This window comes from Rana temporaria, chromosome 1 (assembly GCF_905171775.1).
Source record: "Rana temporaria chromosome 1, aRanTem1.1, whole genome shotgun sequence".
NCBI lineage: Eukaryota > Metazoa > Chordata > Amphibia > Anura > Ranidae > Rana > Rana temporaria.
Window position 1 is genome coordinate 194,071,630 of NC_053489.1, and position 22,643 is coordinate 194,094,272.

Below are 22,643 nucleotides of genomic sequence, written 5' to 3' on the forward strand. Positions count from 1 at the left end.
CGTTCATGGACAGACACAGCAGCATCTTGACCTTAGGGTATTATCCTCCTGTTATGTGATTGAATAGGCAGAAAAACAGCATGTCAAGTGTTAAATCACATCACACCGTACAGTACCGCCCAGGGGGCGGTCCTCCTGGGTACATCCCCTTCTCCCTGCATCTTGCAGCTCAGGTTTTTTCTGCCTAGCACAAGAGAATGACATGGCTCCCTGTGGGCCCATGTGGCCTGGGGATTTTTTTAAATTGTTTCCTTTTATTTAACTTTTTTCGACTTTTTTGATCCTGAGATCTACAATTAACTGCCGACTGGGTGACAGGCTGGATCCTTGATCCTTGTAGTCCCCCCAGTTCGGCCATCGAGCGTGTGTCGGCCTTTTAGCTACGCGCTGGGCCGTCCATGACATGCCCCGTTGCTCCAGGGGTGGCCAGTGAGCTATATGCTCCAGGGCACACATATGACCGGGCTCTATGTCCTTGTCACAGTGTGCCGGGCCGACAGCCATGCCGTAACCGCGTGGACGTTGGTTCTGTCTGGGATGCCTCCAGCCGGTCATGGAAGGATGGATAAGTAGCAGTCCCCCTGCTCCAGCAGGGTGGTCTGGCTGGGCATTCCTGGGGAGGTCAATAGAGGGTCCGCCCTGCTTTTCCTCTCTCCCTTCCTCCCCTTCTTCCCTACACTCTGGGTAGCTGGGACGGCTGCGATACGGGGGTCCACCTGGGGGGTTCCATCCTAGGGCTGGAGGCTGTGTGGCAGGTCCGTTCTCCGGGGGGGTGCTCTTGTTGCCCTGTGTGTGTGGGGGGGGATGTTTTCTGTCTGTGTGTTTTTTACTGCACTCGTAGTCAATCTTTTGGCGGCGCACAGCGCTATTCACTGGCCATTTTCTTGTAGCCCGCGTGCTCTGCTTATAGAGCGGCCGGTCTGCGGCCATTTTGGGAGGTGTATTTTGCCTCTAGTGGCCAGAACGGCTCCAGCCGACTTCCTGAGGGACTGCATGGGGAGAGCACTCTAGGAGGCGGACGGCAGCTGTACCGTGCCTGGTCGGAGTGGTGAATCCTCTGGGGGGTCCCTTGTCCCTCTGCTGCAGCCAGGAGGGTGGTCTGTGTGTCTTGCCTTACATCTCTAAGGGTGGCAAGTGGTGGGTCAGCAAGGCGTCGGAACCGGACGCATCTCCCCCAGACATTCTTGAATTGACTATTAGTGCCCCTGCACCTGCAGTTTCTGTGGACGCTATGGTGGCGGCCCTGGAGGCATTTGTTGCCAGGGTGGAAGCGGCGCATGGACAAAAAGGGGGTAAAAAGCGCCCCCTCCCCTGCCTTCTTCAGGGGATGCCTCTGACGTGGAATCGGGCCCAGCTACTGGTCCCGGCCCTGGTTCCTATGTGTTAGAGGATGCAGGCCTCGACCACACCGACATTGAGGATGACTCTGCATCAGGGTCAGCGCATGAGAGGGCGCTGGTAGAAGCTCTTATCACTGCGGTGTCGCATACTCTAAAAATTGAGGATTCGACGGAGATGCCGGTCCCTTTTGGGTTCCGTAAGCCGGCCCGCACTGCTAAGGTGTTTTCTTGTGTTCCTTATCTGGAAAAGCTTTTGTACAAGAAATTGTATCTGCCGCAAACGTTTTTTCTGCCCCAAAATGTTTAGCGGTCCGTTATCCGTTTGAGGAGACTTTCCTGAAAAAATTGACTTCTCCCCCGTCAGTGGACCCCCCCTGTGTCCAAAATTAACAAGGCGACCACGTTACCTGTGGAAGGGGCTCCTGCCTTCAAGGACCCCGCAGATAGGAGGGATGAGGCTGTTCACGGTGGTGGGGTCGGCGGTGCGACCGCTCGTGGCCGGGGCTATAGTTTCTCAGACACTTACTGAATGGGCAAAGATGTTGTGTCGGGTTGGAGGAGCATCAGGCTCCTCCGGACTGTGTGGCGCTGGCCAACCAGTTTTTTACAGGGCCTAAAATTGTCTGCGAGTCAGCCCTGCATACGCTTCCCTTGCTCTCCAGTGCCTTGGTCCATGCGGTGGTGTTGCGCCACCTGATCTGGCTGAAGTCTTCTAGGAAGGCCTTGGTGGACTTGCCCTTTAAGGGTGAAAAGCTTTTTGATGCCTCTCTCTCTGGATGACATTATTAATCACTTCAGCCCCGGACCATATTGCTGGTCCACTGCCGGGCCACTTTTTGCGATTCGGCACTGCGGCGCTTTAACTGACAATTGTGCGGTCGATCGGCGTGGCTCCCAAACAAAATTGGTGTCCTTTTTTCCCCACAGATAGAGCTTTTTTTTGGTGGTATTTGATCACCTCTGTGGTTTTTATTTTTTGCGCTATAAACAAATATAGGGCGACAATTTTGAAAAAAAAAAAAAGGAACATTTTTTACTTTTTGCTGTAATAAATATGCCCAAAAATATATAAAAAAAAGTTTTTTTCCCCTCAGTTTAGGCCGATACGTATTCTACATATTTTTCGTAAAAAAAAAAAAGCAAAAAGCGTTTATTTATTGGTTTGTGCAAAAGTTATAGACCCAGATTCTCGTAGAATGGAGTAAATTTGGGCGGGCGTAACGTATCTCATTTACGTTACTCCGCAGCGAGTTTTTCATGCAAGTGCTTTATTCACAAAGCACTTGCGTGTAAAGTTGCTTATTAGGCGGGTAGGGGGGGGAAGCATTTAAATTAAGCGTGTTCCTGCGCCAAATGTACTGCGCATGCGCCGTCCGTAAAATATCCCAGGGTGCATTGCTCCAAATGACGTCGCAAGGACGTCATTGGTTTCGACGTGAACGTAAATGGCGTCCAGACCCATTCACGGACGACTTACGCAAACAACTTAAATTTTTAAATTTCGACGCGGGAACGACGGCCATACATTGATTGCGCCTCATACACCCAGGGGCAACTTTACGCCGGGACAAGCCTAACGTAAACGTAACTTTACTGTGTCGGCCGCGCGTACGTTCAGAAATTCGCGTATCTAGCTAATTTGCATACTCGACGGGGAAAACGACTGGTTCTGTGCCTTCTACACAATGACAGGGCACCCCCCTTTCTTCAGCAAGTGGGGAAAAAATGCGTTTTTACCTACATGTCAGTCCTAGGTTCAGGATAATTCAGACCTTTTTCTTCAGTTTGTCGTTTCCCAAGGCTACAAACTGGAAGTCATGATCCTGGGCATAGACTGAAACTCCATACTGCCTTCCTCTTTCCAGTGAACATGGGCTCTTCAGGTTTAACTCCCCCACTCGCGGTCTTATTACTTGCTGAAGAACTGAAACGTTATATGGGGTCATCACTTTTTTCATTTTTTTTTTTGCCTGCATCCTGTATTGTAATCCAAGAAATGGATTTTAAAGGCACGTCAAAAAGTCTATTTTCTATTGTAAAAATAGAAATGTATGCTTATTATGCTAATAAAATTACTGCACAATTTTCTTTTATACGTTACAGAGCAATGACCACTTAAAATGCCACTATTGTGAATTGTTTTCAGCACTAAACTATACTGGTCTTTTTGTAGGTGTTTCTGGCAAAACTATCCAGCTGTTTACCAACCATATTAAACTGAATTCCCAGCCCAAGTGGTTCTTGTATCAGTATCATGTTGGCTACAGTCCACAGATGGAATCCAGATCTTTGAGATCAGCTTTGTTGTTTCAGCATGAGGATTTGATTGGAAAAGCCCATGCCTTTGATGGAACAATATTGTTCTTACCCAAACAACTGAAAAAGGTAAATTATAATCAAAATATATCCTGATGTAAATGAGGTTTATTAAATATATGAGATTAAAATTGTTTTTTTTCTCCTATAATTCCCAAATTTGAAAAGTTAGAAAATATGTTGCCTGTTTGGCGGTTTTGTAAATGATGGGAGTCGGTGTTTATACTATAGCTCTTGTAAATTATTCCAAGGCTAGTCTTTAAATTTTAAAGTGTGTGTTCTACTAAAAATGCATTTTGATTTGCTAGAAATCTGGCGCAACAACTTCCTGTAGTGAGTTGCCTCTGCTGCACTGAAATCTTAAAGGGGTGGTTCACCCTAAAAACTACTTTTTTTTATTACAATGGCCCCCCACATTACAATATGATTAAGGCTATTATTATTTTTTTTGAAGCTGTACATACCTTTGTACAGCATATTCACCCGTTGCGAATCCCGCGGGAGTGGGCGTTCCTCACATGTCTGTGATTGACATTTTGACCAAAAACGAGCTCCCCCCGTCGCGTAATCTGCGTCACGATTGGCGAAAGGAGCCGAACGGCGATGCGCATGCGCAGTATAGCGCCGACTCGTCGTTCGGCTCCTTTCGCCAACCGTGACGCGGCTTACGCGACGGGGGGGGAGCTCGTTTTTGGTCAAAATGTCAATCACAGGCATGTGAGGAACGCCCACTCCTGCGGGACTCGCAACGGGTGAATATGCTGTACAAAGGTATGTACAGCTTCAAAAAAATAATAATAGCCTTAATCGTATTGTAATGTGGGGGGCCATTGTAATAATAAAAAAAGTCGTTTTTAGGGTGAACCACCCCTTTAAGGAGTATTGTCAACTGTGCTTGATTCTAGAAGAAAACCCCCTCTTAGGCTGGGTTCACACTACGATTTTCCCGTCCGTCAGCCGCATACGATTTATATGAAAAACCGTATGCGGCTGAAACGGACGGGAACGTATGGAACCGCACATATGTGCGTTTTCCATTGACGTTAATGTTAAAGAAAAACGTATGCGTTTGCCATACTGTTTTAAAAACGGCCGCAAAACCGTGGTTGAACACGGTTTTGCGTACGTTTAAAAAACGTTTTGCCAGCAAATCGTACGCACCCGGATGCATCTGAGGGCATACGATTTGCAATGCATTGTCTATCTATACGTTTTCCCGTCCGGGCCCGTACGTTTTCAATACTGAAATCGTATGCGGCTGACGGACGGGAAAACCGTAGTGTGAACCCAGCCTTATTGCTGTCACTTAAGCAGGTGTGGTTCTGTATTCTCACAAAGAACTGTGCTTGCTTGGGATTTCCTTGCAGCAAAGGGCATGTCAGTTTTCTATAGGAAATTAGGAGCTCACTGGATTTCTGACAGATCAATTGGTATTTCCAGCTTGTACAGTACAGAACTCGGGCTACTTCAAATCATTATGATTGGTTTATATGGAACTACCTTCATGTGATTGGACACTAGGGTTGTCCCGATACCGATACTAGTATCGGTATCGATTCCGAGTTTTTTCGGCGGTACTCAGACGCCGATACCCTGCCCCGATACACAAATAGAATACTTAACCCCCCCGCCGTCGCCACCGGAGCCGCAAACCACCGCCGCGATCCGCCGCCGTTACGCCGCATCCCCGCTACCGCCGACTGTGTAATACGGGCGGGAACATTACAGCTTTGAATAGCTGTAATGATTGGCGCCGCGCATAGACACTCCCCCTTGCTCGGGTGAACTGTCCAATCCTGAGCGAGGGGGAGTGTCTATACACGCAGCGCGGCTCCAATCATTAAAGCTATTCAAAGCTGTAATGTTCCTGGCCGTAGTACTGTACACAGTCGGCGGTAGCAGGTAAGCGGGCCATGGCTGCATATGGGGGGGAAACATGGCTGGATGGGGGGGAGACACAAGGCTGGATGGGGGGGAGACACATGGGGGGGGAGACACATGGCTGGATGGGGGGGAGACAGATGGCTGGAAGGTGGGGAGACACATGGCTGGATGGGGGGGAGACACAAGGCTGGATGGGGGGGAGACACAAGGCTGGATGGGGGGGAGACAGATGGCTGGATGGGGGGGAGACAGATGGCTGGATGGGGGGGAGACAGATGGCTGGATGGGGGGGAGACAGATGGCTGGATGGGGGGGAGACAGATGGCTGGATGGGGGGGGGAGACACATGGCTGGATGGGGGGGAGACACATGGCTGGATGGGGGGGGAGACACATGGCTGGATGGGGGGGAGACACAAGGCTGGATGGGGGGGAGACACATGGCTGGATGGGGGGAGACACATGGCTGGATGGGGGGGAGACACATGGGGGGGAGACACATGGCTGGATGGGGGGGAGACACATGGCTGGATGGGGGGGAGACACAAGGCTGGATGGGGGGAGACAGATGGCTGGATGGGGGGGAGACAGATGGCTGGATGGGGGGGAGACAGATGGCTGGATGGGGGGGGAGACACATGGCTGGATGGGGGGGAGACACAAGGCTGGATGGGGGGGAGACACATGGCTGGATGGGGGGGAGACACATGGCTGGATGGGGGGGAGACACATGGCTGGATGGGGGGGAGACACATGGCTGGATGGGGGGGAGACACAAGGCTGGATGGGGGGAGACAGATGGCTGGATGGGGGGAGACAGATGGCTGGATGGGGGGGAGACAGATGGCTGGATGGGGGGAGACAGATGGCTGGATGGGGGGGGGGGAGACACATGGCTGGATGGGGGGGAGACACATGGCTGGATGGGGGGGGAGACACATGGCTGGATGGGGGGGAGACACAAGGCTGGATGGGGGGGAGACACATGGCTGGATGGGGGGGGAGACACATGGCTGGATGGGGGGGGGAGACACATGGCTGGATGGGGGGGAGACAGATGGCTGGATGGGGGGGAGACAGATGGCTGGATGGGGGGGAGACAGATAGCTGGATGGGGGGGAGACAGATGGCTGGATGGGGGGGAGACACAAGGCTGGATGGGGGGAGACAGATGGCTGGATGGGGGGGAGACACAAGGCTGGATGGGGGGGAGACACAAGGCTGGATGGGGGGGAGACACAAGGCTGGATGGGGGGGAGACACATGTCTGGATGGGGGGAGACAGATGGCTGGATGGGGGGGAGACAGATGGCTGGATGGGGGGGAGACAGATGGCTGGATGGGGGGGGAGACAGATGGCTGGATGGGGGGAGACAGATGGCTGGATAATGGGGGGACATGGCTGCATATGGGGGGGGACATGGCTGGATATGGGGGGGGCATGGCTGCATATATGGGGGGGACATGGCTGGATATGGGGGGGACATGGCTGCATTTGTGGGGGGACATGGCTGCATTTGTGGGGAGACATGGCTGCATTTGGGGACACATTAAAAAAAAGTATCGGTATTCGGTATCGGCGACTACTTGAAAAAAAGTATCGGTACTTGTACTCAGTCCTAAAAAAGTGGTATCGGGACAACCCTATTGGACACTATGAAAAAAAGTCCACATCTGCTATATAAACCCCACTGCTAGATAACTTAATGCTAGCCATACACTATATAAAAATTAATCAAATCTGTTGACGCATAATACTTGGCCTTTAGAGCAAACGTTTTTTGCCACAATGTAATTATTGAATTTCGAACGATAAATCATTCCATGGACAATTATTTTTTGTCTGTTTTGTCACATATGGGCAGTGCAAACAGTTCATTTTGTAACCTGCTATAAATACATTAACCACTTGCCTACTTTGCACTTTTCCCCCCTTCCTGCCCAGACCAATTTTTAGCTTTCAGTGCTCTCACACTTTGAATGACAATTACTCAGACATGCAACACTGTACCCATATGAATTATTTTTGTCCTTTTTTTTTCACACAAACAGAGCTTTCTTTTGGTGGTATTTAAATCACCACTGGGTTTTTTATTTTTTCTCTTGTGTTCATGGATGGACACAGCAGCTTAATCTTAACAATAGGGTATTAGCCTATCAGGAGAGGAGTAGGCAGAAACATTGTTAATGTGTTAATCCAACTTTAATCACTTAAGACCCGGACCGTAAGGCAGCTAAAGGACCCGGCCAGTTTTTGCGATTCGGCACTGCGTTGCTTTAACTGACAATTGCGCGGTCGTGCAACGTGGCTCCCAAACAGAATTGGCGTCCTTTTTTCCCCACAAATAGAGCTTTCTTTTGGTGGTATTTGATCACCTCTGCGTTTTTTTTTGCGCTATAAACAAAAATAGAGCGACAATTTTGAAAAAAAATCAATATTGTTTACTTATTGCTATAATAAATATCCCCCAAATATATATATATAAAAAACAGCTCTCCCCGTTCTTCAGATCCGGGGACCGATCGCGGGACTCCAGCGGCCACGGTCACAGAGCTTCGGTCCCACGGTCACGGAGCTTCCTTACGGGTCGCGGGAGCACGCCACGCCCGCGACCCACGGCTGGGCACTTAAAGAGGACGTACCTGTACGTGCTTGTGCCCAGCCGTGCCATTCTGCCGACGTATATCTGCAGGAGGCGGTCCTTAAGTGGTTAAACTGTACAGTAAAGCCCTGGAGGCGGTCCCTCTAGGTACAACCCCTCTCCCTGCACACAGCAGCTCAGTTTTTTTCTGCCTAGCATAGAAGTCGGACCTGGCTCCCTGTGGGCCCTTTAGTGTTTGAGTTTTTTCTCTGTCACAGTGTGCCGGGCCGACAGCTACCACCGTACTGTTTGGATGGTGGATCTGTTTGGGATGCTTCCAGCAAGCCTCGCAGGACTGGTAAGTACCATTCCCCCCTGCCTCGGCAGGTTGGGACGGCTGGACATTCCCAGGGAGGTTGACCGTGGGTTCTATTCCACCATTCCCTCTTCTCTCCCTCCCCCTCATGCCTCCTAACTAGGTGTCAGGGCACCAGTTCTGTCAGCCACGGATTCGCGCACATGCGCAGAAGAACGGCGCTATCGCGCGTACCTATGCAGCGCGCCCGCATGCGTGGTCTGGCGGCACGACGGGTGTGCGTGGACGCGTGCACGGGAACGGGCATGCACGCACGCGGCTCCTTCGGAGCCAATCAGAGACTTGACCGCCCTATTTAAACCTGCCTCTTGACACATGACAGGTTGCTGGTTTATCATCAGCTCCTGTATGTGTTCCACTGCTTTACCTTGCCTTTTGACCTGGATTGCCTGACCTCCCTGATTGGATACCTGACCTATTGCTTCACCTTGGATTGCTGCTCTCCAACCCTTGACCCCGGCTTGAACCTTTGGACTCTGCTGCTCTCTCCAACCCCAGACCCCGGGTTGAACCTTTGGACTTTGCTTGTCTCTCCAGCCCTTGACCCCGGCTTGCCTTTGGACTTGTCCTCTGCTACTTCCTGCTTGAGTATCCTGTGTACCCGGATTTTTCACCTGTCCACCAGGTGTCACCAGTGGCTTCCTGTGTCCATCCATACCTGCACTTCAACCCAGTTACCCCGCTTACGGTACAAGTGCCTCCTGGTGCTTTCCCCGCTCTGTTCCCACCACCAGAGGGCGGTCAGCGCTGGTTCGCAAAGATGAGCCGTCCGCAGCACCTTGGCCTTGGTAAGTACGATCCTTGATAGTATAAACCAGCCAGATGTCTGAGGCCGACAGGGCGCGCTCACCTTTTGAGACTCTCTGCCAACAAGTCTTTGCTCTAACTGAAGCGGTACAGAAACTTCAAGAGGGATATCTCCAGATTGATGGCCGCTTGCAGCAACTAGCCGTCCCACCTGGACCTTCCGCTGCATTCGCAGCTCAACCCACGGGGCATGCAGCTTCTCAGCCTTCTGCGGGCCCAGCAGTGGTGGTCACGCACCCGGGACCCTGAGTACCCACACCTGAACGTTTCTTAGGTGACCGAAGGAAGAACCGGGCCTTCAAGAACGCCTGTACCCTGTATTTTGCCCTTCAACCCAGAACTTTTTGCTCGGAAGCTGTGAAAGTGGGGTTCGTTATCTCCCTTCTCTCAGATGAACCCCAGGCCTGGGCCCATAGCCTAATGGAGCAGAAAAGCCTGATTCTGGATACCATAGACGCTTTTTTCACACACATGGCCAAGCTATATGATGATCCCCTACGCTCAGCCACCACGGAAGCCACCCTCCATAATTTGAACCAAGGGAGGCGGCCTGTAGAAGACTACACCGCTGAGTTCAGGAAATGGTCAGCTGACACAGGCTGGAATGAGGTAGCTTTAAAATACCAGTACCGTCAAGGCCTCTCCGAGGCTCTTAAAGATGAACTAGCACGGTCCTAGACCCGTGCTTCACTGGAGGATGTGGAAAATGTGAGTTCTAAATGGTTTCACTGCATTTTTGGCAACAAATGGTGGAGATCTCTACTCATGCATGCTGGATGCTTATGTGGTCATTGTTACAGGGTGCAAGTGGCGATTTCATCCAGGGAGTGGAATCTCCCCAAAGGCCGCGGCTGGGTCATAGCCGACTGTTGTTTGTGATTGGAGTTCTGGTAAGCTGCTTCTAATACCGGTGGTGGGATTTCACACATAGTGTGTTGTGAATCACGGTGGACCCTCTCTCACAGACTCTGCGTCTCTATCAATCTCTGGGGAGTGAGTGATACATCTAGTAAGTGGGTCTCCCCCCCCCCCCTCCTCTCCTTAAAGGCCGCGGCTGGGTCACAGTCGACTGTCGTTTTAAGTCAATGATCTGGTAAGCTGCTCATGACTCTGGCAGTTGAGTTATATAAGGAATAAAGTGTGGACCATCAGGGTGGGATTCATCATTCCGTACATTAGGATCGTGGAACCCATGGAGAATTTATTGACTTTCTTCTTTTTAAACCTTGAAGTTTACTTTATCCAATTGACTTTATAACACACGAAGTCTGGGTGCCATGGCGCAGTTTTAACCCCCCTTTTCCTTGTTCTTGTATTTGTGCTTCGGCACCAGAACTGCTGCCTTCCCTATTTTTTCATATATATATTTCTTTTGATTTATATATTTCTTGTGGTATATTAATTTATGTGCATTAATTATTTAGCTGGATAAGCGCAATTTTTACTATTACACTTCACTGGAGGGTTTGATCCAGTCCGCCACCCAGCTGGACCGACGCCCGCGGGAGCGGCGTTCTGAGCGGTTTCCAGGCCACTCGTCTTAGCTGGGCCTCGCCACGATTGCCTCCAGTGCCCACACCTCCACCAGTTCCATCTAACACCTCATTACTTGATCCTGAGCCTATGCAACTCGGCCTTGTGCGAGCAACCCACACTCCTGAGGAAAGACTGCATAGGCGTCAAGCTAACCTTTGCCTCTATTGTGGAGGGGATGGCCACTTCCTCCGCACCTGTCCGGTGAGACCCAGTAAGTCGAAACCTTCACCAGCTCTCAATTACCATGTCTCCCATCTACCACAGACTTACATTGTTCTTTTTCTTTCTCTACAGCCCCCGGAAGGGGCAACCCGCCTACCGGCAATTGTTGACTCTGGAGCGTGCAGCTGCTTCTTGGACTCCACCTTGGCCCAGAAGCTGCACGTTCCCTGCCGCACTAAGGACCTCCACCTCCAAGTTCACTTGGCCGACGGCTCTCTTCCCCGTTCTGGACTGGTCACTCATGAAACTCTTCCCCTTCATGTTTTCTCAGACTCTGGACATCAGGAGTGCCTTCGTCTGGACCTCATTCCTCATTCCTCTGGACCTCATTGGTCTCTATGGCTTTGTCACAGTGTGTCTGGCCGACAGCCATCCCGTTAGTGGACGTTGGTTCTGTCTGGGATACCTCCAGCCGGTGGTCGCAGGACGGGTAAGTATGGCCCCTTGCTCAGGTAAGGTGGCATGGCTGGAATTTTCCCCTGGGAGGTCGACTGAGGGTTCACCCTGCTTTCCTCTCTCCCTTATTTACTCTTCCTCCTTCCCCATTTTGGGTAGCGGCTGTGAGGGGGGCCTTCTGGGGTCTCTTTATTACCACCGGGGCCTGTGTGTATAGCGGGGGCTGTGTTTTTTACTCTGGGGGGTGCTGCTGTATGCTGCTGTGTAGTGTGGTGTTTGGTGCATCACTGTGGAATTTAAACTGCGTCACGGCCGCCATTTCTCGTCCGTTCATTGACGGACACAGCAGCAATTGACCTTAGGGTTTATCATTCTTCCAGGAGAGACTAGGCAAAAAAAACAGCACTTCAAGTGTTAAAACACTTCTCAGTATAGTTCGGGGCCCCCGGGTATATCCCTCACTCTGCCTCAGCAGCCCCAGTTTTTTTCTGCCTAGCGTCAAGAGTAGACATGTCCTTGCTGGAGTGCATGTACTTCTTCAATTTTTTTGCGATTTTTTTCGCTTTTATTTTGTTTTGTTCCTGCATTTTTTGATCCTGAGATCTACTATCAACTGCCGACTGGGTGACAGGCTGGATCTGGATCCTTGTAGTCCCCCCATGCTCGGCCATCGAGCGTGTGCCGGCCCTCAGCTCTGGGTTGTCCACAACAGGCCCCTTTGCTCCAGGGGTGGCCGGGGAACTACATGTTCCAGGGCGCACATATGACCGGTCTCTATGGCTTTGTCACAGTGTGTCTGGCCGACAGCCATGCCGTTTAGCGGACGTTGGTTCTGTCCGGAATGCCTCCAGCCGGTTGTTGCAGGATGGGTAAGTAGTGGCCCCTTGCCCTGGCAAGGTGGTATGGCTGGTGCTTTCCTGGGGAGGTCGAATAAGGGTCCGCCCTGCTTTCCTCTCTCCCTTCCTCTCCCTCCTTCCGCATGCTGGGTGGTGGCTGTAAGGGGGGGGGGGGGGTCCGCCTGGGGGTCTGTCACTACAGGGGCTGTGCTGCTGTGTGGTGCTATTCATTTTTTGTAGTGCCTTTCCTTTTTCACCATTAAAGGCTTACTTTTTTTAAGATTCATTGATGTGCGGCTGTCCATACCCTGCCTTCAAGTTTTTGCCTCATGCATTGCAAGCACCCACCTGTTTCTGAGAGGACATTGATTGCTCAGGTGTGCTCACCTGGAGCAGCAGCTTCTCCCTTCTCATTAATTTGTTGTACTGGAGTTGCTGTGTTTTCTGCTGTGTCATTGTTGCTTTAACCACTTCTCTACTTAGGGTGTTTTTCAGATTTGGTGTTTACTAGACTAAAAAATTTTTTTTTGCTAAAAATTATTTAAAACCCCCTATATATATATATTTTTTTCTAACACCCTAGAGAATAAAATGGCGATTATTGCAATACTTTTTGTCGCACCATATTTGCGCAGCGGTCTTACAAGCGCACTTTTTTTGGAAAAAATTTACTTTTTGGAATTAATAAATAAGACAGCAATAAATTTGGCCCAATTTTTTAAAATATTGTGAAAGATAATGTTATGCTGAGTAAAGTGATACCCAACATGTCACGCTAAAAAATTGCGCCCACTCGTGGCATGGGGTCAAACTTTTACCCTTAAAAATCTCGATAGGCGACGTTTAAAAAATTCTATAGGTTGCATTTTTTGAGCTACGGAGTAGATCTAGGGCTAGAATTATTGCTCTCGCTCTAACGATCGTGGCGATACCTCACTTGTGTGGTTTGAATATTGTTTTCATATGCGGACGCTACTCACGTATGCGTTCGCTTCTGCGCGCAAGCTCGTCGGGACAGGGCGCTTTAAAACTTTATTTTTTTTCTTATTTATTTTTATTTCTTTTATTATTCTTTTCAACTGGGAAAAAAAAAATTTATCACTTTTATTCCTATTACAAGGAATGTAAACATCCCTTGTAATAGAAAAAAGCATGACAGGTCCTCTTATATATGAGATCTGGGGTCAAAAAGACCTCAGATCTAATATTTAGACTTAAAAGCAAAAAAAAAAAAATTAAATTTTGTCATTTAACCACTTCCCTACCGGCCCATAGTAAAATGACGTCCACAAAGAACTTCTGCCGTTCAGAGTGGACGTCATATGACGTCCTGGGCTTTCCGGGTGGATATCTGAATGATGCCTGCAGCTAGAGGCATCATTCAGATATCCTTCTAAACTGCCGGCGATTCTGCACAACGTAAGAATGATCATAGCGGCGGTTCCGCCGCTAGATCGTTCTTACAGGCGGCGGGAGGGGACATCCCCCCCTCCCGCCGCCATCCGGTGCTTCTCCGGGCTCTCCCGTGCCATCGGGGGCCCGGAGAACGAATCGTCCGGCGCTCGCAGGAAGCATAGAGATGACTGGTGACCAGATGGTCACCAGTCATCTCTATGACCGTCGGAGGACCCGGGCGCGATGTGATGACGTCACGCCCGGGTCCCCGTAAGTAAACAAAGCCGCGATTGCGGCTGCTAAGCAACCACAAGCATGAGATCGGTGAATTTTTTTTCACCGATTTCATGCTTTCCAGCCTGGAGGAGATATGTGGGGTCTTATTGACCCCGCATCTCTCCATAAAGAGTACCTGTCACACACATTCCTATTACAAGGGATGTTTACATTCCTTGTAATAGGAATAAAAGTGATAAAAAAAATAAAAAAAATTAAAAAAAAAGTGTAAAAAAATGAAATAAATATATATAAAAAAAAAAGAAATAAAAATTTATTTTTTTAACGCCCCTGTCCCCGGTAGCTTGCGCGCAGAAGTGAACGCACACGCAAGTCCCGCCGACATATGTAAACTCCGTTTAAACCACATATGTGAGGTATCGCCGCGTGCGTTAGAGTGCCAGCAACAATTCTAGCACTAGATCTCCTGTGTAAATCTAAACTGGTAACCTGTAAAAAATTTCAAATCGTTGCCTATGGAGATTTTTAAGTACCGAAGTTTGGCGCCATTCCATGAGTGTGCGCAATTTTAAAGCGTGACATGTTAGGTATCTATTTACTCGGTGTAACATCATATTTCATATTTTACAAAAAAATTGGGCTAACTTTACTGTTTTTAAATTTTTTTAATTCATGAAACAATTTTTTTCCCAAAAAAAGGCGTTTGAAAAATTATTGCGCAAATACCGTGCAAGATAAAAGGTTTCAATGACCGTCGTTTTATTCCCTAGGGTGTCTGCTAAAAAAACATATATAATGTTTGGGGGTTCTGCGTAATTTTCTAGCAAAAAAATTTTGATTTGTACATGTAGGAGAGAAGTGCCAGAATAGGCCCGGTATGGATGGGTGTATAACTGCCCTGTATGGAAGAGGTTTAAAAAAATGACAACAAAAAAATTGTCTCTTTAAGACTCTGGGCGGGACTGACGTTTTGACGTCACTTCCGCCCAGCAATGCTATGGGGACGGGTGTGGGCCATCTTGCCCTCACTCGTATTCCCACAGAGCAGGCTGAAACACCCGATCGCCTCCGCCGCTACCGACGGCTCCGGTAAGCGGCGGAGGGTGCGGGAGAGCGGCTGGAGGGGGCCCTCCCGCCGCCGATAACGGTGATCTCGCGGCGAATCTGCCGCGGAGACCACCGTTATCTTTTACAGGATCGCTCAAACTAAAAATGGATACCTTGGTTGTGGCAGCAGCTGCTGCCGTTACTGAGATATCCATCTTTAAAGTGCCGCCATAAAAAGACGTAAGGCGATCGGCAAGTGGTTAAACACGTGTATGGCCGCCATTTTGCTGCCCGTGAATTGCTTCCTGAGGGACGACGCAGAGCGGACAGCACTGTCAGCCCTTCAGCAGCACTACAGCCTGGCTGGGTGGTGAGTTACCTGGGGGTCCCCTGCTCTCTGTTTTGCGGCCGGGAGGGTGACCTGTGGGTCTCTGCCTTGCAGTACTAGGGCGGCATAGCGGTGGGTCAACATGGAGTCTGAACAGAGGCTTCTACCCCAACCATGCCTGAGTTAACCCTTAGTGCCCCTGCGGTCTCTGTAGCGCCCATACGGCAGTCCCTTAGGCGTTTATCGCCAGGATTGAAGTGACAAGCAGCCAGAAGGGGGGTAAAAACCCCCTCCCTGCGCCTGCTTCTGGGGACGGCTCTGACACGGAACCAGACCCTGATGCAGACTTAGCCCACACGGTCAGTGAGGATGACTCTGCTTCAGGGTCAGCGCTTGATAAGGCGTTTTGTTGGAGCTCTTATCACTGCGGTGCGGGATACTCAAAAACTTGAGGACGGCGGAGCCATCAGAGATGCCGGTCCCTTTTGGGTTCCGCACGCCGCCCCGCAAAAGTGTTTCCTTGTGTTCCTTACCTGGACAAAATATTATACAAGGAATGGGATCGGCCACAGAAAGTTTTTGATGTACCAAAATACTTTGCGGTCCGTTATCCTCTTGAGGAAAACTTTAAAAAAAAAAAAAAAAAGTCCTCCGTCAGCGGACCCCCCTGTGTCCAGACTATACAAGTCTACCACGTTACCTGTGGAAGGGGCTCCCGCCTTTATGGACCCCGCAGATAGGAGAGTTGAGTCTGTGGCCCGCTCCATGTTCACAGTAGTGGGGTTGGCAGTGAGACCGGTTTTGGCCGGAGCTCTAGTGTCACAGACAATTACCGAGCAGGCAAAGTCCCTGCTGCAGGAGCTGGAGGCGCATAATGCTCCTGAGCTCTGTGTGGGCCTGGCTGACCAGTTAGTGCAGGGCCTTCAGTTTGTCTGTGAATTGGACCTGGATTTGCTCCTCTTGCTCTCCAGGGCCTCGGCCTACGCGGTGGTACTATGCCACCTTGGGTGGCTAAAGTGTTGGTCTGCGGACCAAACCTCTAAAAGGTCCTTAGGGGACTTACCCTTGAAGGGTGCACGGCTTTTTGGGGCGTCCCTGAATGACATCATTATAGATGCTACAGGGGGTAAGAGCACTCTGCTCCCACAATCTGGGAAGGGTAAGGAGCCTCGTCATAAGCAAGGTCCCTCCTTTACTTCCCCCAAGCGTTTTTTTCGCCCCCCAGGTGCGGCAGGAAAACGTTTTCCAGGGTGCTAAGGCGCCTGCTGTAGATCAAAAGCGCACCTGGTACCGCAAGCCCAACAAGCCTGCGGACAAGCCTGCTTCTGCATGTAGGTCTGCCCCCACCAGACACTCGGGTGGGGGGCCGACTTTGCGGATGCGCGGCTCGGTGGAGATCCCTCTTTCCGACCGCTGGGTTTGCGAGGTAATTTCCTCGGGGTACAAGATAGAGTTTCTCTCTTGTCCACCAAACAGATTTTTCCTTCCAGCCTCCAGCTTCCTCCACTACTTTGGGTGGCCCTGTCAGGGACTGGTCAGGATCTGCTGGTCAGGGGAGTGATTATACCGGTTCCTTCAAGGGAACGTTTTCAGGGGTTTTTACTTCAATCTGTTTGTAGTCCCCAAAAAAGGAAGGGGTCCGTCCAATCCTGGACTTTAAGGCCCTTAACTCCTTTGTCAAAGTGCAAAGGTTCAGGATGGAATTTTTCGCTCTGTAGTGGCGGCTCTCCATCAGGGGGACTTTGGGGCGTCCTTGGGTACTCAGGAAGCGTACCGGCACATTCCTATACACGCAAAACACCAGAGGTTTCTGCATTTTGCGGTCGAAGAGGACCATTTTCAGTTTGTGGCCCTCCCCTTCGGCCTGGCTTCGGCACCGTGAGTTTCTCTTCCGTTCATGGACGGACACAGTATCCTTTGACAGTAGGGTTATATCCGCCTCCTTTAGGAGAGTTTAGGCAGAAAAAAACACTTTAAGTGTTAACAACACATTCCTCAGTGCAGCTCCTCCCAGGGGGCGTGGCCGCCCCAGGTATAACCCACACCCTGCTCTAGCAGCCTCAGTTTTTTCCTGCCTAACAGGAGAGGTCAGGCACTCTAGAGTCCCTGTACTCTGGAGATTTTTTTCTTGCGATTTTTCTCGCTTTTTTAATTTTTTATTCCTGCATTTTTAAATCCTGTGATTCTTCTATCAACAGCCGACTGGGTGACAGGCTGGGTCTTGACTTTTGTAGTCCCCCCATGTTCGGCTATCGAGCGTGTGCCGGCCCTCAGCTCAGCTTTGGGACGTCCACGACAGGCCCCCGTTGCTCCAGGGGCGGCCGGGGAACATTTTGTTCTAGGGCACACATATGACCGGTCTTTTTTGGCTTTGTCACAGTGTGTCTGGCCGACAGCCATGCCGTTTAGCGGACGTTGGTTCTGTCTGGGATACCTCCAGCCGGTGGTCGCAGGACGGGTAAGTAGTGGCCCCTTGCTCAGGCAAGTGGTCTGGCTGGAATTTTCCCCTGGGAGGTCGACTGAGGGCTTGCCCTGCTTTCCTCTCTCCCTTATTTCCTCTCCCTCCTTTCCCATTTGGGTAGCGGCTGTGAGGGGGGGTTTTCTGGGGTCTCTGGTACCCCTGGACCTGTGCATAGCGGGGGCTGAGTGTGTTCACTGCAGGGGCCTGTGTGTGTTCACTACAGGGCTTTTTTGTGGTTGTGGTGTGAATTTTGTGCTGTGCTGTTATACTGTGTCACTGTCTTTTTAAATGCGCAACGGCCGCAATTTTGCCGAAGTCGCGCTTTATATAGGTCGGCGGCCATTTTCTTGTGGTCCTGCGCGTTTTTTTTACACATTCGGTGGTCATCTTGGGATTTTGTTTGGCCTCGTGTGGCCGCTTTAGCGCTGCAGAAAGGACCGCGATTCTGCCTGAGGGACAGACGCAGCGCAGCCGGCTTCTCAGCACACCTTAGGCTCCTCTCAGATGGGGTGAGGTGGTGAGTTTCCCTGGGGGCCCCCATACTCTGTAACGGCCGGGAGGTGACCATGGGTATTTCTGCTTTGCAGTCAGGTGACACAGCGCGGGGCGTTATGGAGTCTGGAGGTACTTCTTCCACTGTAAGCCTGAGTTAACCCTTGCTGCCCCTCCCCCTGCCACATCTGCTATGGCAATGTCTGTGGCGTTTTTTCTCGCCAGGTTTAAAGCGACTGGTGGCCGGATGGGGGGTTTATTAGCGCCCCCCTCCCTGGCTTGCTTCTGGGGATATCTCTGACACTCTGTATTGTCAGACGATGCGGGCTTAACCCACACGCACAGTGAGAGCGACTCTGATTCAGGGTCGGTTACTGATTGGAATTGTTGAAGCTATTTTTTCTGCAGGTGTGATACTCAGTACTTGAGGATGGGGCGGGGGCACCTGTTGTGCCAGTCCCTTTTGGGTCCCGCAAACCGCCACGCACTGACAATGTTTTCCTTGTGTTCCTTTTTTGGGACAGTTTGTTCTACAAGGAATGGCATACGGCGCAGACAGTTTTTGCATTGCGACCCGTTATCCCTTTGTGGAAGACCTTTTTAGTAAAGTGGGTCTCTCCTCCGTCCGTGGACCCTCCCGTGTCCAGGTTGAGCTAACCACCATGTGGATGGGGCTCCTGCCTTTGAGGACCCCGCGGTTGGGAGAATGGAGGCTGTGGCCCGCTCCATCTTCGCGGTAGGGGGTTTGGCTGTGAGACTGGTTTTGGCCGGGGCTCTGGTGTCACGGACTCTGACTGTACGGGCAAAGTTTTTTGCTGAAGGAGCTGGAGGCTTCTGAGACCTGCAAGGACATGGCTGAACAATTAGTTCTGGGTCTAAAATTTGTCTGTGAGTCGGTCCTGGTTACGCTCTTGCTTTCCAGGGCTTCCGTCTATGCGGTGGTACTGCGCCGCCTTGTGTGGCTGAAGTGCTGGTCTGCGGACTAGTCCTCAAAGAAGGCCTTGGTGGATTTGCCCTTTAAGGGTGAACGGTCTTTTGGGGCATCCCTGTATGGCATCATTAAGGATGCCACGGGTGGTAAGAGCACACTGCTCCCACAGTCTGGGAAGGGTTAGGGCCTCGCCATGAGCATGGGCCCTCCTTTACTACCCCCAAGCTTTTTATTCGCCTGCCATGTGTGGTGGGGGAAGGTTTGCAAGGTGCTAAAACCCCCGCTGCGGGGCAGTAGCGCACCTGGTACCGCAAGCCCAACAAGTCTGCGGACATACCTGCTTCCGCCTTAAGGTCTGCCCCCGCCCGTGTCTCGGGTGGGGGACTGGGTTCGCGAATTTGCGGCTCGGTGGAGGTCTCTCCTCTCCGACCGTTGGGGTTGCGAGGTAGTTTCCTCGGGGTACAAGATAGAGTTTCTCTCTTGACTACCAAACAGGATTTTTTCCCTCCAACCTCTGGCTTCCTCCAGTTCGCCGGTTGGGTCTGTCAGGGGCTGTCCAGGATCTTCTGGTTGGGGGAGTGATTGTGCCAGTTCCCTCGATGGAACGGTTTTTACTCCAATCTGTTTGTAGTCCCCAAGAAGGACGGGGTCCGTCCAATCCTGGACCTCGAGGCCCTCGTTTGTTTTGTCAAAGTGCAAAAATTCAGGATGATGTCGATTCGCTCGGTAATAGCGGCACTCCATCAGGGTTTTTTTCTGGCATCCTTGGATGTCATGAACGCATACCTGCATGTTCCCATATGCTCAAAGCACCAGAGATTTCTGTGCTTTGCGGTCGGGGAGGACCATTTTCAATTTGTGGCCCTCACGTTCGGCTTGGTGTCGGCACCACAGGTTTTCACCAAGGTGCTCATCCCGATACTGGCCCTGCTGTGACAGCGGGGGTTTGTTATCGTGGGATATCTGGACGACATTCTTCTACGAGCTTCTTCGGACTCAAAATTAGTAGAGGACGTGTCTATCACGTGTCAGGCTTTCCAAGAGTTCGGCTGGCTTCTGTATTGTCCAGAAGTCAGTGTTGATTCCGTCTCAGGAACTGAAATACCTGGGACTAGTCCTGGATTCCGCTGAGGCGAGAGTTTTTCTCCTAACGGAGAAACGTCAGACTCTGCAATCTGCAGTGCAGCTGTTGTCGACCCAGAAGTGGTCATCTCTGCGATTCTGCATGAGGGTTCTGGGTCTGATGGTGGCCTCTTTCGAGGCGGTTCCGTATGCCCAATTCCACACCAGGGTGCTACAGAGGGAACTGCTGTCACGTTGGGACAAGCTCCCGTCATCTCTGGATTACCAGATTCAATTGAGTCAACTGGTCAAGTCTCCCCTGGTGTGGTGGCTGGCGTCTCCGGTGCTTCGGACCGGAAAGCCGTTTTCTGCCATGCCACTGGACAGTGGTCATGACGGATGGCAGCCTCTCCGGTTGGGGGGGCGTTTGGGGCACTCAGGAGGAGTCCCGCCTACCGAGCAATATTCTGGAGCTCCGAGCAATCAAGCTGTGCCTTGCCAAGGTGGTCCCTGGATCTGCGGGGCCAACCGGTCAGGATCCAGTCCGACAACGCCACGGCCGTGGCGTACGTCAATCATCAGGGAGGCACACGAAGTTCAGCTGCAGCGACGGAGGTCGCGCACATCATTCGGTGGGCCGAAAAGGTCCGTTCCGGCTCTATCGGCCGTGTACATTCCGGGGGTACAGAATTGGCAAGCCGACTTCCTAAGTCGCACTACACTAGACCAAGGAGAGTGGTCTCTCCACCCGCAGGTGTTTCAGGGTCTGTGCCAAAAGTGGGGCACTCCGGACGTGGACCTTCTAGCGTCCCGTCTTAATCGGTAGATGCCACGGTTCGTGGCCAGGTCGAAGGACCCTTGGGCGGACGCGTCGGACGTGTTGGTGGTGCCTTGGGTCACTATCGCCTAATCTACGCCTTCCCTCCTCTGAAGCTTCTTCCTCGCCTGCTGCGCAGAGTGGAAGCCGGATGGATTACGACAATCCTGTTCGCTCCAGGCTGGCCGCACCGCTCCTGGTACGCGGACCTGGTGCGTCTGGTGGCAGACGCCCCCTGGCGTCTACCCCTGAGAGAAGATCTTCTGTCGCAGGGTCCGATCTTCCATCCTGTTTTACAGTCGCTGGCTTTAACGGCGTGGCTGTTGTGAGCCAGGTGTTGTAGGACTGGGGCCTATCGGGCTCGGTGGTTTCTACCATGCTGCATGCACGGAAGTCTACCTCACGTAGGATTTACCATCGTACGTGGAAGGCCTACATCTCTATGTGTGAGGAGATGAAATGGCACCCTCGTACATACGTGGTGTACAGGATTCTGCTGTTTTTACAGCGGGGAGTGGATCAGGCTCTCGCCTTAAGTACGGTTAGGAGTCAGATTTCTGCTCTGGCTGTTTACTTTCAGCGACCCTTGGCGTTGCACTCCTTGGTGCGTACGTTTGGTCAGGGGGTTTGGCATGTGGCCCCTCCGGTGCGCCCTCCTCTACCCCCATGGGACTTGAATTTAGTCCTTTCGGTGCTTCAGGATGCTCCCTTTGAGGACATTCGGGAGGTTTTTTTGTTGACTGTCACAAAAGGTGAGTTTTTCTGGTAGCAATTACCTCGATCAGACGAGTGTCTGTCTGAATTGGCGGCCTTGTCTTGCAAGGCTCCCTACTTGGTCATCCATAAGGATGAGGGGTGCTGCGGCCGCAGCAGTCTTTTCTCCCATAGGTCGTTTTGGCTTTTCACATTAATGTGGACATTGTTCTTCCATCCTTATGTCCTCAGCCGAAATACCAGGTGGAGGCCACTTTACATCCTCTGGATGTGGTTCGGGCCCTACGAGTGTACTTATTTGCTATAGTTCCGTTCCGGAAGTCGGATTCACTGTTCGTGTCGGTGGCTGGTCCTACAAGAGGGCCTGACAGTCTCGTCGGCCACCATTTTTAGGTGGATCCGACAGATTGTGCTTCAGGCCTATGCCCTGAAGGGGCGGGTGCCTCCCTTTCGGGTTATGGCGCATTCGGCCAGGGCGATCGGGCCTCTTGGGCTTTCCGGCATCTAGCCTCTGTGTTACAGGGGTGTAAGGCATGTACCTGGTCGTCGATCCACACTTTTTCGAAGTTTTACAAGATGGATGTGTGTGCATCTTCTGATGCTTCCTTCGGGTGCAGGTGTTACAGGCGGCAGTTTATGGTTGGAGTTCCTCCGTTGAGCAACTCCGGTTTTGTTTGGGGTGTAACCTGGTTTGCTGTGTTGTTTTCCCACCCCTCTAAATTTTTTGACACTGCTTGGGGACGTCCCTACTGTCAAAGGATGCTGTGTCTGTCCATGAACGGAAGAGAAAATAGGATTTTTGTACTCGCAGTAAAATCTATTTCTCTGAGTTCATGGACGGACACAACACCCACCCCTCCTTTGT

The 22,643-nt window shown here is 51.3% G+C and overlaps 1 protein-coding gene across 1 annotated transcript in view; it reads left to right on the forward strand.

The window, feature by feature from the left end:
- PIWIL1 (piwi like RNA-mediated gene silencing 1) overlaps window positions 1-22,643 on the forward strand; it is a 465,014-nt gene that overhangs the window by 46,407 nt on the left and 395,964 nt on the right. The window contains exon 5 of the mRNA XM_040347413.1: window positions 3,514-3,725. Coding sequence (XP_040203347.1) covers window positions 3,514-3,725 — 212 coding nt within the window. The remainder of the gene's footprint in view (window positions 1-3,513; window positions 3,726-22,643) is intronic.